General features: G+C 56.2%; 1 protein-coding gene across 1 annotated transcript; it reads right to left on the bottom strand.

Moving 5' to 3' along the window:
• Positions 1–204: 204 nt before the first annotated feature.
• On the bottom strand, positions 205–10,897 carry LOC102419775 (daple-like protein; the record flags this gene model as incomplete). Its single annotated transcript, XM_014447073.2, has 6 exons — positions 205–736; positions 1,884–2,480; positions 5,084–5,259; positions 7,100–7,186; positions 9,164–9,288; positions 10,550–10,897. Coding segments are annotated over 5 exons (876 nt in total), but the record flags the coding sequence as incomplete, so codon positions are not given.
• Positions 10,898–11,326: the final 429 nt, after the last annotated feature.

The following is an 11,326-nucleotide window of genomic DNA, read 5'->3' as shown; positions in this document are numbered from 1 at the left end:
GCCCTGAGCGTCCCGGGCTGAGGCCTCGTCCTGGCAGGGGCCACGGTGGCCACTTGCCCTGAGCGTCCCGGGCTGAGGCCTCGTCCTGGCAGCCGGGGCCATGGTGGGGCCATGGCGGAGGCTGCAGGGGAGCCAGCCTCTCCTGCTTTGGGGGAGCCAGTGAGAAGCGCCTCCTGTCCAGTGGAGCCAGCCTCTCCTGCTTTGGGGGAGCCAGTGAGAAGCGCCTCCTGTCCAGTGGTCAGAACTGGGGATCCAGGCCGTGAAGTAGCTGGGGCAGAGTGTGTGGCTGGCTGTTTCTCTGCCCCCTGAGTCCTCAGAACCCCGCCTTCAGGGAGACTCCTATTTGCCGGCCTGTGGCTTGTGAGTCCCAAGCAGCTGGGCTGAGGCCAGGCTGACCGCCCTGTTCAGGGACGTGCACCAGCGGGCAGCTGTGCGGGAGGTGGGGGGAGGGGGGAGGGCGGCCTGGCTCTGCCCAGAGAAAGGCTCCGGGGACTGGGGACTGCCTCAGGGCGCACTGGCTGGGCCTCGGGCTCAGCAGGTCTCAAGTTGGGCTTCACATACCGCCCCCCGCCTTCAGCAGCTTCCCCCGGGGGGCTGACAGTCCTCCTGCGGGCACAGACTGGAAGGCATCCTCCCTTTGCTCCTGGCAGGTGCGCCTGCCTGGCCCCCGCGGGTCAGGAGATGAAGGTGTTTCTGAGCAGGTGCCTTGGCAGGTCATCGGGCACCTGGGAGGGTCCTACAGAGAAGAGAGGAAGGACGGAGAGGCGGGAGTGAGGGCAGGAGGGTCCTCGGAGAGCCCTTCCCCCAGGGCGTCCCCCGCACAGGCCACATGGCCAGGACCAAAGTTTCTGCTCCTGCTCGGCCTGTTCACAACCTAGCGTCGGCCCAGCTCCCTCAGCGCCCTTGGCCAGGACGCCAGACCTGGGTGCGGGTCAGCAGAGTCATCTGAGTGGTCAAAGCTGCCTCCGTGGGGGGCCCCTCCCTTCAGTATCGGGTCCCCAGGGCTGGGGCAGAGGAGGACAGTGAGAAATGGGGCTACAACACCCCATGCCAAGGTGGGGCGACCACACCGAGGCCTAGCAGCAGAGGCAGCCAGGCCCAGGGAGCCCAGGGACAAAGGTGGGGCTGCACCTCACGGGCTGTGGTCTGAGTGGGAGGCCCTGGCAGCAGGCCTGAGCGGAGGCCTCCACTCTACCCATGGCTCACAGTGGGGGCCCTGAGCAGCTGGGAGATCTTGAGGGACCAACTCACGAGGCTCCACCAAATGCTGGCACAAGTCCAACACATGAACTCCTGGGCACACCCGCTGTGAGACACTGTGTCCTCAGATCCCTGATTTCAAAGCACCCTGGCCCGAGTCTGCCTCGGACCATGCGAGAACTGTGGTCCGCGCCCTGAGGGTCCAGGAGGGCACCCTTAGGATTTGAGAAACAAGTCCGTTGTCACCAAAACAACCGTCTGTTTAAGAAGTCCTCCTCTCTGCATGCTGACTTTGACTGCACCATGAGTTTACCTTGTATTTTGTGTTTTCTGCAATCTCTGAATTTTCTACCATGAACATACACTCTTGTCAAACCTAACAGAATCCTAATTAAAAAAAAAAACACATGAGGAAAACCCCTAAAAGACCTTCAACTACCTCATAGTAGGACAGGAGATGGGCTCTCCAATCCCAGTGGCACAGGCGTGCGGTGGAGCTTCGGGAGCACGAGCACAGGCTTTTTGCACAGCATCTGGCTCCAGGCAGCCCAGGGGCTGTGCGCCCGGAGCCACACCCACTGTCGGGATGGCGGGACCCTCCTCACTCTCCCAGGACCTGCCCCCCTGCCCCTCAGCCACTCAATGTCACACCCACCGTGATGTCTGAAGCACTGAAATCTTACCACTTGACATCAGGCATCCACTGGGTGACGTCACCATGAGGAGCAGAGCGGCGGAGATGGATAGACACAGCCAAGCCAGACAGACTTCGGGTTTCCAACTGGGCCCACGGAGATGGGTGGAGGGAGGACCAGGCTGTGGTAGCCCAGGAGTTAGAGCCGGTGCAAGAGTCCAAGTAGGGGACACATCAAGCCACTAAGGCAGTGCGATGGTGACTCCTTTGCTTTGGTGTGGCCTTGTTGTCATGGCGACTGAGGTTTCCATTAGGTTCAGGATTTTTCTTTTTCCAAGTGGACTGGTTTTCTTAGGGCTTTGTTGTTGTTGTTGTGGGAGTTATTTTTTTTCTTCTTCTTTTAAACATTTTTTTTAAATTTTCAGAAATAAAGGGTATATGATCAAGACAGGGATAAAGGGAAAGGATTATAAATCTTCGGGGTGGGGAAAAAAGGGAGAGGCTATTTAGGGAGGAGAGGGTGGGATGTGCCCAGATGTGCACGATTTGAGAATCTTAGACCAAGCGGAGCTGGCCACTGGAGGCTGGTCTTTGACTTTGTCCTGCTTCTTCCTGCTCCAAAAGGCACTCTTTCGTTGCCCCTTTGCTAAATTGTCATCCCGGGTAACCAAGGGAGGAAGCATAAAAACACAGAAAACAGCAAGTAAATGGATTGAATAATGGACAAATGATGCTACATTCGCCAAATGTACTTGGGAAATCAGAATCCTGTGCAGCCCGGGAGAGACGGCAACATTCCCCCCAGCACCACCAGCATCAGGGCCCGGTGAAGCCTTTCTGCTCTGACTCCAGTTAAGTGTTGGAGTGGCAGCTGGAGCCAGGGCTCTACGTGGCACCAGAGGAGCATTCTGTATTGCTCAAGGAGTTGACGCCTGAGACTGTTTTTCCACATCAATGGGTGAAATTATTAAGCAAGGGTGTTTATTGATGTAGGGTGCGGCTTTTCTTACTCATCCATTTTTTGGTCCAATGTGTTTTTATTGATTTTCAGAGAGAGGGAGGGAGAGGGAGATAGCAACATCAATGATGAGAAAGATGGATCGGCTGCCTTCTGCACGCCCCGTACTGGGGATGGAGCCCGCATCCCGGCATGTGTCCTGACCGGGAATCAGAAGGTCATCTCCTGGTTCATGGGACGATGCTCAACCAACTGAGCCACACCAGCTGCGCTGACTCATCCATTTTAATGACAGGCTCCCTGACATCCTGTCTCACACACAACTAACTCCGGCTCCTCTCCAAAACCCTTGGGACACTTAGTGGCATGTTTCTGGCCTGCTGCGTGCAGTGAAATAGTCCATCTCAGTCATAAGACTTCTTCTTAAAAAGTCCTTACCGGAGGATCTTTTTTCATTGGTCTTTAGAGAGAGAGTGAATGGGAGGATGTAGGGGAAGGGAGGGAGAGAGCGAGAGAGGGAAACATCAATTGTAGAGAGATACATCCACTGGTTGCCTCGCTCACAAACCCCAACCGGCCAGGATCAACCATGCAAACGAGGTATGTGCGCTTGCCTGGAAATCTAAGTTGCGCCCCCTCGGTCCTTCGATGCTATAACCACTGAGACGAACGGGCAGGGCTCACTAATCATTCTTGTACATCTCACAGCCTCTCATGGCAGGATGACTGTGCACACAATGAAAATACCTACCTCTATCTGATACCAAAACACCCTCATGCTCAAGCATTATTCCAGTTGAGATCCCGACGCATCCTCTCCTCTAGGTTTAGCCCTCACAACCTTTAAGTTCTAGTCTTATGAGAGCAGACAATTGGTCTAGTAACTTCCTCAACACGTCAATACATGAACAGAAAGGACTTCTCCAGTTCTGATGGAGGATTCAAGTGCACAGCTGCACCTCTGCTATTTCTTCCCCCACAGCGCCACCTGCTGACACAGCTCACACCACAGACAAGGGACCCACTCCTCAGTGCTGGGGCCCCAAGTTGGTTTAGCATCTTCAGGGACCCAAGCAGCTTGAAGGGCAGGCAGTGCTCACAGCGGTTAAGAGTTCGGGCCCATAACCTGTCAGACGCCGGTTCAGGTCCCAGCTCCAACGCTGATGCTCTGGGCCAGTGCTGACCCTGGTCAAGCCTCCCCTCCCAGCTCTGAACGGGGGACAGCAATGGAGCCCACCTCCCACGGCAGCTAGAACTCAAGGAGACGGACAAAGTGGGTCCAGAAAGAAGGCTGCTGAGCCCAGAAAGCCCCCTCGCACGGCTGCTGCTACTAACTGCAGCCCCTGACCTGCTCACTCACCGATCCAAACCACAGCGGGGATCTGTCAAGCAGTTTTTTCTCAGAATGATTACAGCTCATTCATCAACTTAGCCAATCACACAAGTGGACGTGATACATGTCAAAAAGTGTGAAACGAAAACACACACAACACACACACACACACACACACACACACACACCCCAACCTTACATCTCTGAAATCAGGGTGCACCTTGGAGCATCCCTCCCAGGCACTGTCGGCTGGTGGCGATTCTGACAAAACCGTCACCTCCACCACCCGGTCACTTTCTTTCTATGAGCACAAAATCGGGCAGCTTTCAGCTGACAGCCTCTTAGATCCCAGGAAACACATGCAGCACATGCAGCTACAAATCCACCAAAGGAACCTCTGGCTCACTCCCACCACAGCCCTCAGGGAGCAGGTCCAGCGCCCCCTGGTGGGAGGGCTCAGGGCCAGGTCAGGTGGGAGAAGAGAACCGCACCTGCTTTTCAGAGGGACAGACAGAGCAGAGCCCGAGCCTGGCTGAAGGCCTGGCAGATGTCCTGACGTGTTACATGGGGGCTGACCCTACAGAAATGGCTCATCCGAGGCCTGGCAGAGACAAGAAGCCCCAAACACATCCTCTCCTGAGCGTGTCTCTGCGGTAACTGTATGGAGATCCGCTCTGGATATTCGAGGACCCACCACAGTGTAGGTGATGGGGAGGCTTCTCATGCTGAAGGAACTAAATGGTTCTGGGAGGAAACTGCCACCACAGTGACGTGGGCTTACATGTTCTACTTGGGTGTTCACACACCTCGGGGGCAGGCGGGGGTGTGGGGAGCCCCTTCAGGCTCCAAGCACACGTGTGCGCACCCAGCTCCATCTCGTCGGTTCTGCCCTGACCTCGAGGGAGGCCTGAGATCCTCCCCTTCACTGCCCTCCTGCAGCCAGGCCAGCCCCTCCTACCTTTTGGTGGGGGCCCCCTGCGGGCGTCTCCCTCCTCCTCCCAGTATGAGCACGATGGCATGGCCTCCAGGGGCCCAGGAAGGCTGTCTGGGGGTGACTTGGCTTGTCCTCGTGAGCCGTCTCTCTGGCGTTGGAAGAACTTGAGGAAGGCTCTGGCTCGGCTCCAGCGCTTTTTCCTATTAGAAGTAGAGGGTTAGGACACTGCCAACCCCACTGCCCCTCCAGCCGGGGAAGCGGCCGTTAACTTGGGGTTCAGCACTGAATGTGTGTCGCCGGCACCACGATCCTCGCATGTGGCCTCAGGGCGAGGAGCACCATTTGCAGTTCATTCGCACAGACCCAGGGACCGGAGAAGCGTTCCTTGTGGCAGAAACCCGCACTAGCCTCTCGGGAAACAGAACCTCACATGCAGCCTCCACTCTGCATCACTGGGAGGCACAGGCAGAGGTGCTGTGCTCATCTAGGTGTGCTGGCAATTGTGCGTCCCAGGGCCCTGTCAGGGAGAGTCGGGACCTCCTCCTTTCTGCTGGAGCTCCCCATAGGTGAAACAGGCGGGCAGACTTGGCCCTTCCGGGCACTGAGGAATCTGGGTGAGGGGGTAACAGGGCGGGCCCGCTGGGCCATGTGGATGAAAAAGAGTGAACACTGGCCGGTGTGCCTCAGGAGTAAGAGCAGTGGCCCAAGCACGAAGGGTCAAGGGTTTGATTCTGGGTCAAGGGCAGGTACCTGGGTTGCAGTTTTATCCCTGGGCCCACTGGGGGCGTGTGCTGGATGGCAACCAATCAATGTGTCTCTCATATTGATGTCTCTCTCTCTTCCCCCCAACCCTTTGTTCCCCTCTACTCTCTCCAAAAATCAATGAAAAAAAAAACCCTCAGGTGAGGTTTAAGCAAAATTAAAATAGCCCCAGCAGGTTGGGCTCAGTGGATACAGCATCACTCTATGGACTGAAGGGTTCTGGGCTCCATTCTGGTCAAGGGAACATGTCCAGGTTGCAGAAACAATTCCCAGAAGAGGGCGTGCAGGAAGCAGCCAATTAATGATTCTCTTTCATCATTGATGTTTCTCTCTCCCTCAGCCTTCCTCTCTGAAATGAATATGTGTATATATATATATATATATGTATATATATATCGATGTATATGTGTGTGTGTGTGTGTGATAATAAAAATAAATAAATGAAAACAGTGAACTTGAAGGGTAATACAGTGCAGCTAACTGGAAATGGCGGCATTCTAATGTCACAAGAAGAACCGCAGCTGGTTCTAATCCTGGCTCTGCCACAGAGCAACACTGTGCTGACTCAACTCTTCTACTTTCTTCAGCGATGCCTCAATGTCCCCGCCGACACAAGGGACCGGCTGAGGGTGGGAAATTATGTGGTTTTGGATGAGAACAGAGAGCTCTTGCAGGATTCATGGTGATTTGCCCTCAAGGCTGGGCTGGGGCAGGACAATCTGAAGGCCCAGCTCCTGGGGCTCAGGCCCGGACGCAGGGGACGGCCTGCTGGACGGAAGCCGGCAGCCTCGGGGACCGAGCCGCCCACCCCCTGGGCTGCTGCTCTGCAGAAGGGAACGTGTTTGTGAACCACCCTGGGGTCCAGAGACTCCAGAGGAATGTAGGGAAGACCAAGAGGTTCCTGTGACCGAAGACCATGGGTGCTGGCCCAGGTGTCCGGCCCACGCTTCCTTCCCAAAACAGAAACATGGCGTTCTAGGCCCTGAAACCTGGAGACACAGCCTGAGAGTCCTGCTTCAGTGGCTCTAATCCAGGCGTCTGCCCTTCCAACAGGACATGGCAGCTGGCATTCGCCATCCCTCAGAGGATAACCCCGAGGAAGAACGGAAAGAAACTCTAAATTCTTTCAGAGCTGGGAGGGAGGTGCGCACAGGGGACCTGCCATAGAGGGGAAGGTGCGGGCCCCACACACTGGTCCTGCTCCAGATGGCTTTCCCCACTCGTGAAAGAGCAGCTTCCCGCTCTGTGTTGAAGTTCCTGCTGCTGAAATCAACTCACTTCCTAGGAGCAGGACACTGAGCCTCCTGTGACTCCCCAGTTCTGCCCTCTTCCGCCTTTCCGGTAGGCATAGTCTTCAGTGTGTCGCTGCAGATAGAGGAGAAAGAACAGTCTGGTTTTATATAAAACATGTGAACGGACTCCTCGGCCCCGGCTGGGACCTGGCCCAGAAGGGCCGGCATTTTCCTGGGTCTCGGACATCACGGAGCTCATGACCGTCAAGCTCGCCGAGTGGGGAAGATGGGGATGGGAGCTCATGGCGTGGGGCCGGGTAACCTAACACGTGAGGAGACCTGCTGAAGCACCAAGGATCAGGCTGTGCCTCCTCTCAGGAGAGCAAGCCCCCAACCATGTGGAATTCAGGATGGCAAACGGGTGGGCCTTGATGGCAGAGACCCTGGTTTCCTTGCTTGAAAATGAGTCCCCTGGATCGAGGCAGCAGCTCAGGCTCCTTTGGCCATGAGGCTGCCGAGGTCCCACCTAATATGCGGGCTTTTCTGAGAGTTCACCGTGAAGGGAGCAGCCGTGAAAAGCGATGACTCGCAAACCCCTGGGCCCAGGACCACCAACCCTGTTCTGTTCCCAGAGCCCTTGGCTCGGCATCTGTTCTTCTAGTCTGTGTTCCTCTCTTCCCTCAGCTGTGCTGCTGGGCCTTATGCTAGAGCGCTTTCCTGTCTGGCACTGACCGACCCCCACCACTAGGCACACAAATTCACAGAAGACAGGCCGCCAACCCGCCCTGGGCTGGGAAGACTCCGCTCGGAGCAGCTCAGGAAGCCTGCCCACTCCCTGGCCTCCTGCACACACTGTCTAATGCAAAACCACCATCAGATCATTCCCCTGGGTACCAGCCCCTGACGCTTCTAGTTGGCACCTACCCAACCTCTGCTGGTCACTGGTACCCGCTGCGCTATAGAGAGCCAACTCAGGCCACGGTCATTTCCACCCCAAACTACAGTGTGGCTTTCCCTGTGAACCATCCTGGGTAGGTGGCGAGCCAGCTGTAGACGAGCAGAAGAATCCGGGAGAAAAGTGAAGCAGCACCGTGACCCCAAGGGCTGGGTCACTGCCCCTGTGGCCACTGTGACCATGTCCCTCTGGACCCCATGGCCAGCCACTCCCCATCACAAGGAAGGACAGTCCCGCAGCTCAACACCGAGAGGTGAAGAACACCCTGACCCCACCAGATGCATCTCGGGTCACTTGACTTCCAACCCCAAGGTTTCCAGCACCAAGCCTCTTCCTCCTGCCTCTTCTCTGGCAGCTCCCTTGGCCCTTAGACCAGCCTCCCATAAACACTCACTCCCAGGGAATCCGACTCCTTAGCAAGGCATGGAGGCCTTCCACATCTGAGTGCCCCCTGCTCCAGCCTTCCCTCCTGCCCTGCCAGCACCTTCCCTGCACCCAGACCACCCGTGCTCCACCTTCACGTCCCCCCAACTCCCGCCCCCCTGGCTAGCCCTGTCCCCATCCGGGTCAGCTGCAGAACCCCGAGTCCCACCACCACGCTTCCTTCTCCGCCTCCTTGGAGCTCCTCAACATCTGTCTGCTGGGCACACAGCTCTGCTCACATCCTATCACCCCTGCCGGTTCGTGGCCACCAGGTCACTGGTTCTGTGCACCTCGCAGGGCCTACACCACAGCCAGGTCTGTGTCGTGTCAGCAGAGAAAGGACAACCATGGCGCACCCACAACCCTCTCTCCAGCCCCTCAAGGGGAAATCAGACACAGAAAGGGCTCAGCCCAGGACCTGGACTGCTTCCCTAGGTACCTCTCTTTCCTCTGTCATAATTTTTAAACTGAGCTTAATTCCAAAAGCAGATTAAGAAGCGCCCGGCAGTGGGCCATGTCTCTGAAGCCAGCAAAATCCAACCACCCCTCCTTGCAGAATTCTAGAGCCATTCCAGAGAAAGGAGAGCAGGGTGCGCTGGGAAGATGATCTGTTCCCTTGCCGTGGGGACACCAGTTCGCCGGTGGGCTCTCTGTCCAGAATGTGGAGGCCTGGGCGTGGAGCTGGAAGCCGCAGCCCTGTGTGGACAGGTGTCGGTCACCCCTCCCCCTTACCTTCTCTCAGTCCAGTGCTCGTCACACGCGTTCAGAATGCTCTGGTTCAGCTCTTTCAAGGTGTCTCTCTCCCTCCTCAGGTGACCTCTCTCCTCTTGCCAGTCCTTCTTTGCACGGGTGAGCGACTGAAACACAGATCAACAATGTCCTCAACACCACGGGCCCCTGGGACTCCGCTGCTGGGAAACTGCTCCCAAAAGGAGAAAAGGGCCACGTGCATGAACATGGCCATTTCGGCCTGAGCTTCACCAGTCGCAAGGACCAACACAGCCAATGACATGGGGATGGCCAAGTGTACCGGCCAGTCGCGCAGCCCTGCCCACGGGTGGCCACTGAGCACTGAAAACACAGCCAGCCTGAGCTGAGAGGCGCCATCCGTGCAAAATGTACAACAGGCTCTGAGGACTGCACAGCCATTTTTATAAAGAATGTCAAGTATGTCATTACGAAGCAGCCCAGAGTATGTGGCTCAGGTGGTGGAGCGGCCCCCCGGCACCAGGAGTACACAAAAGAGAGGCCTGGTCAAGGAACACGCCCAGGATGAGGGGTCGATCCCCAGTAGGGGGCGTGCAGGAGGCAGCCCATCAGAGGTTCTCTCTCGTCATTGAAGCTCCCATGGCTCTCTCCCTCTCCCTTCCTCCCTCTGACATCAGAAAAAGAAATGCCGGCTGGATAGGAATTCGGGGCTGAGGTTGGTCAACTCCTGACCCAGAATATCATCGGGCTGGAGTGGCAGGAAAGTCCAAGCTTCGGCTTCAAACAGACGGAGTTCAGACCCAACCTCAGAGGATGAGGATGGGCCCCAGCTCACAAAAGCATTGTGAGAATTCAGTGAGATGACCCGGGGAGCACAGGGCAGAGAGCTCAGCCGCGAGGACAGAATGGAAACAGCACTTGGCTGCTTCCATTCACCGCCCCGGCCCTGCAAAAAGCAAAGGTCAGGCCATAACCACTTTAGCACAGTGGAGAGTACATCGGACTGTGAATTAAGGTCCCAGGTTCGAATCCGGTCAAGGACATATGCCCAAGTTTTTGGCAGGAACCCCGCTGGGGTGGTGCAGGAGGCAGCCGAACCAGGATTCTCTGTCCTCATTGATGTTTCTATCTCTCTCTCTCTCTCTCCCTTGTTCTCTCAAATCAAGAAAAATATATTTAAAAAATACAAAAAGCAAAGGTTGGTGAGAGGTCTTTTCTAACACGTTCCCACCAGCCAAGGTGCTTGTCCCCGTTAAATGCCTCTGGCTTCCTCTCGTCCTCTCGGTGACATTCCCACACAGTCTTTGGGCACAGACGCCAATGAGGACCCAGGCGGAGTGGGCTGAGCCCCAGGCTGTCAGCCCCGGGCTCAGGCCCAGTGTCCTGGGGCCCACCAGTCCCAGGCCTCACCTCGTACTGGATGCTCAGCTTGTTCAGCAAAATTTCCTTGGGCAGTTGCTCCGCCTTCAGGTCACGGTACTCGGCCTGGCATATCCGCAGCTTCTGCTGCTCCTTCTCTAGGGAGGCCTGCAGCTCCTGCTTCTGGGTGCGGAGCTCCTCCTGCTCCCCCTGCAGCACCTCAGTCCAGGAAGTGAGCCTGGGGGTGGAGAGCCACACATCCCAGGGCTCAGGAGCACTCCCAGCCTCTGCCCCATGTTCACCACAATCACACCCACATCCTCCCTGGGCCTCAGGTTTCCCCTGTGGAAATGAGGGCTGAGCACAATCAGAGGTTCCCAAACTGTGTCCGTTGGGATTCTAGGCGGCAACCACGGCTGCCACACTCTGGGCTGAAACACAGCACAGACCGGCTCGGACACACTTCAACAGAGCAGCCTGTGAAAATCCTTCTCATGTGAGGCTTTGCATGTCCGCCTCCTTGGAAAAAGGGTTCTTTGACTGAAACACTTTTGAAAAACATGGAATCAGAACATCTTTGCTCTGAAACTCTGCCTTAGCCAAGCTCTTCTCCCCAATTCCAAGTCCCTTTCTGATCCCAACTCCTGAGACAAATAAAATGAGATTCTGGAGCATTATGTAAAGCCACTGACATCATCATCATCATCATCATCATCATCATCATCATCATTATCATCGTCATAATTACCCGACTGCCTTTCCAGGGAAGGGTTCTACCTGAAATCTCAACGACCAGAGGCTCATGGACTCCATGTGAACACAGATGGG

Source organism: Myotis lucifugus, unplaced genomic scaffold (assembly GCF_000147115.1).
Source record: "Myotis lucifugus unplaced genomic scaffold, Myoluc2.0 scaffold_610, whole genome shotgun sequence".
NCBI classification, from domain to species: domain Eukaryota; kingdom Metazoa; phylum Chordata; class Mammalia; order Chiroptera; family Vespertilionidae; genus Myotis; species Myotis lucifugus.
This window is presented reverse-complemented; position numbering and strand designations above follow the sequence as displayed.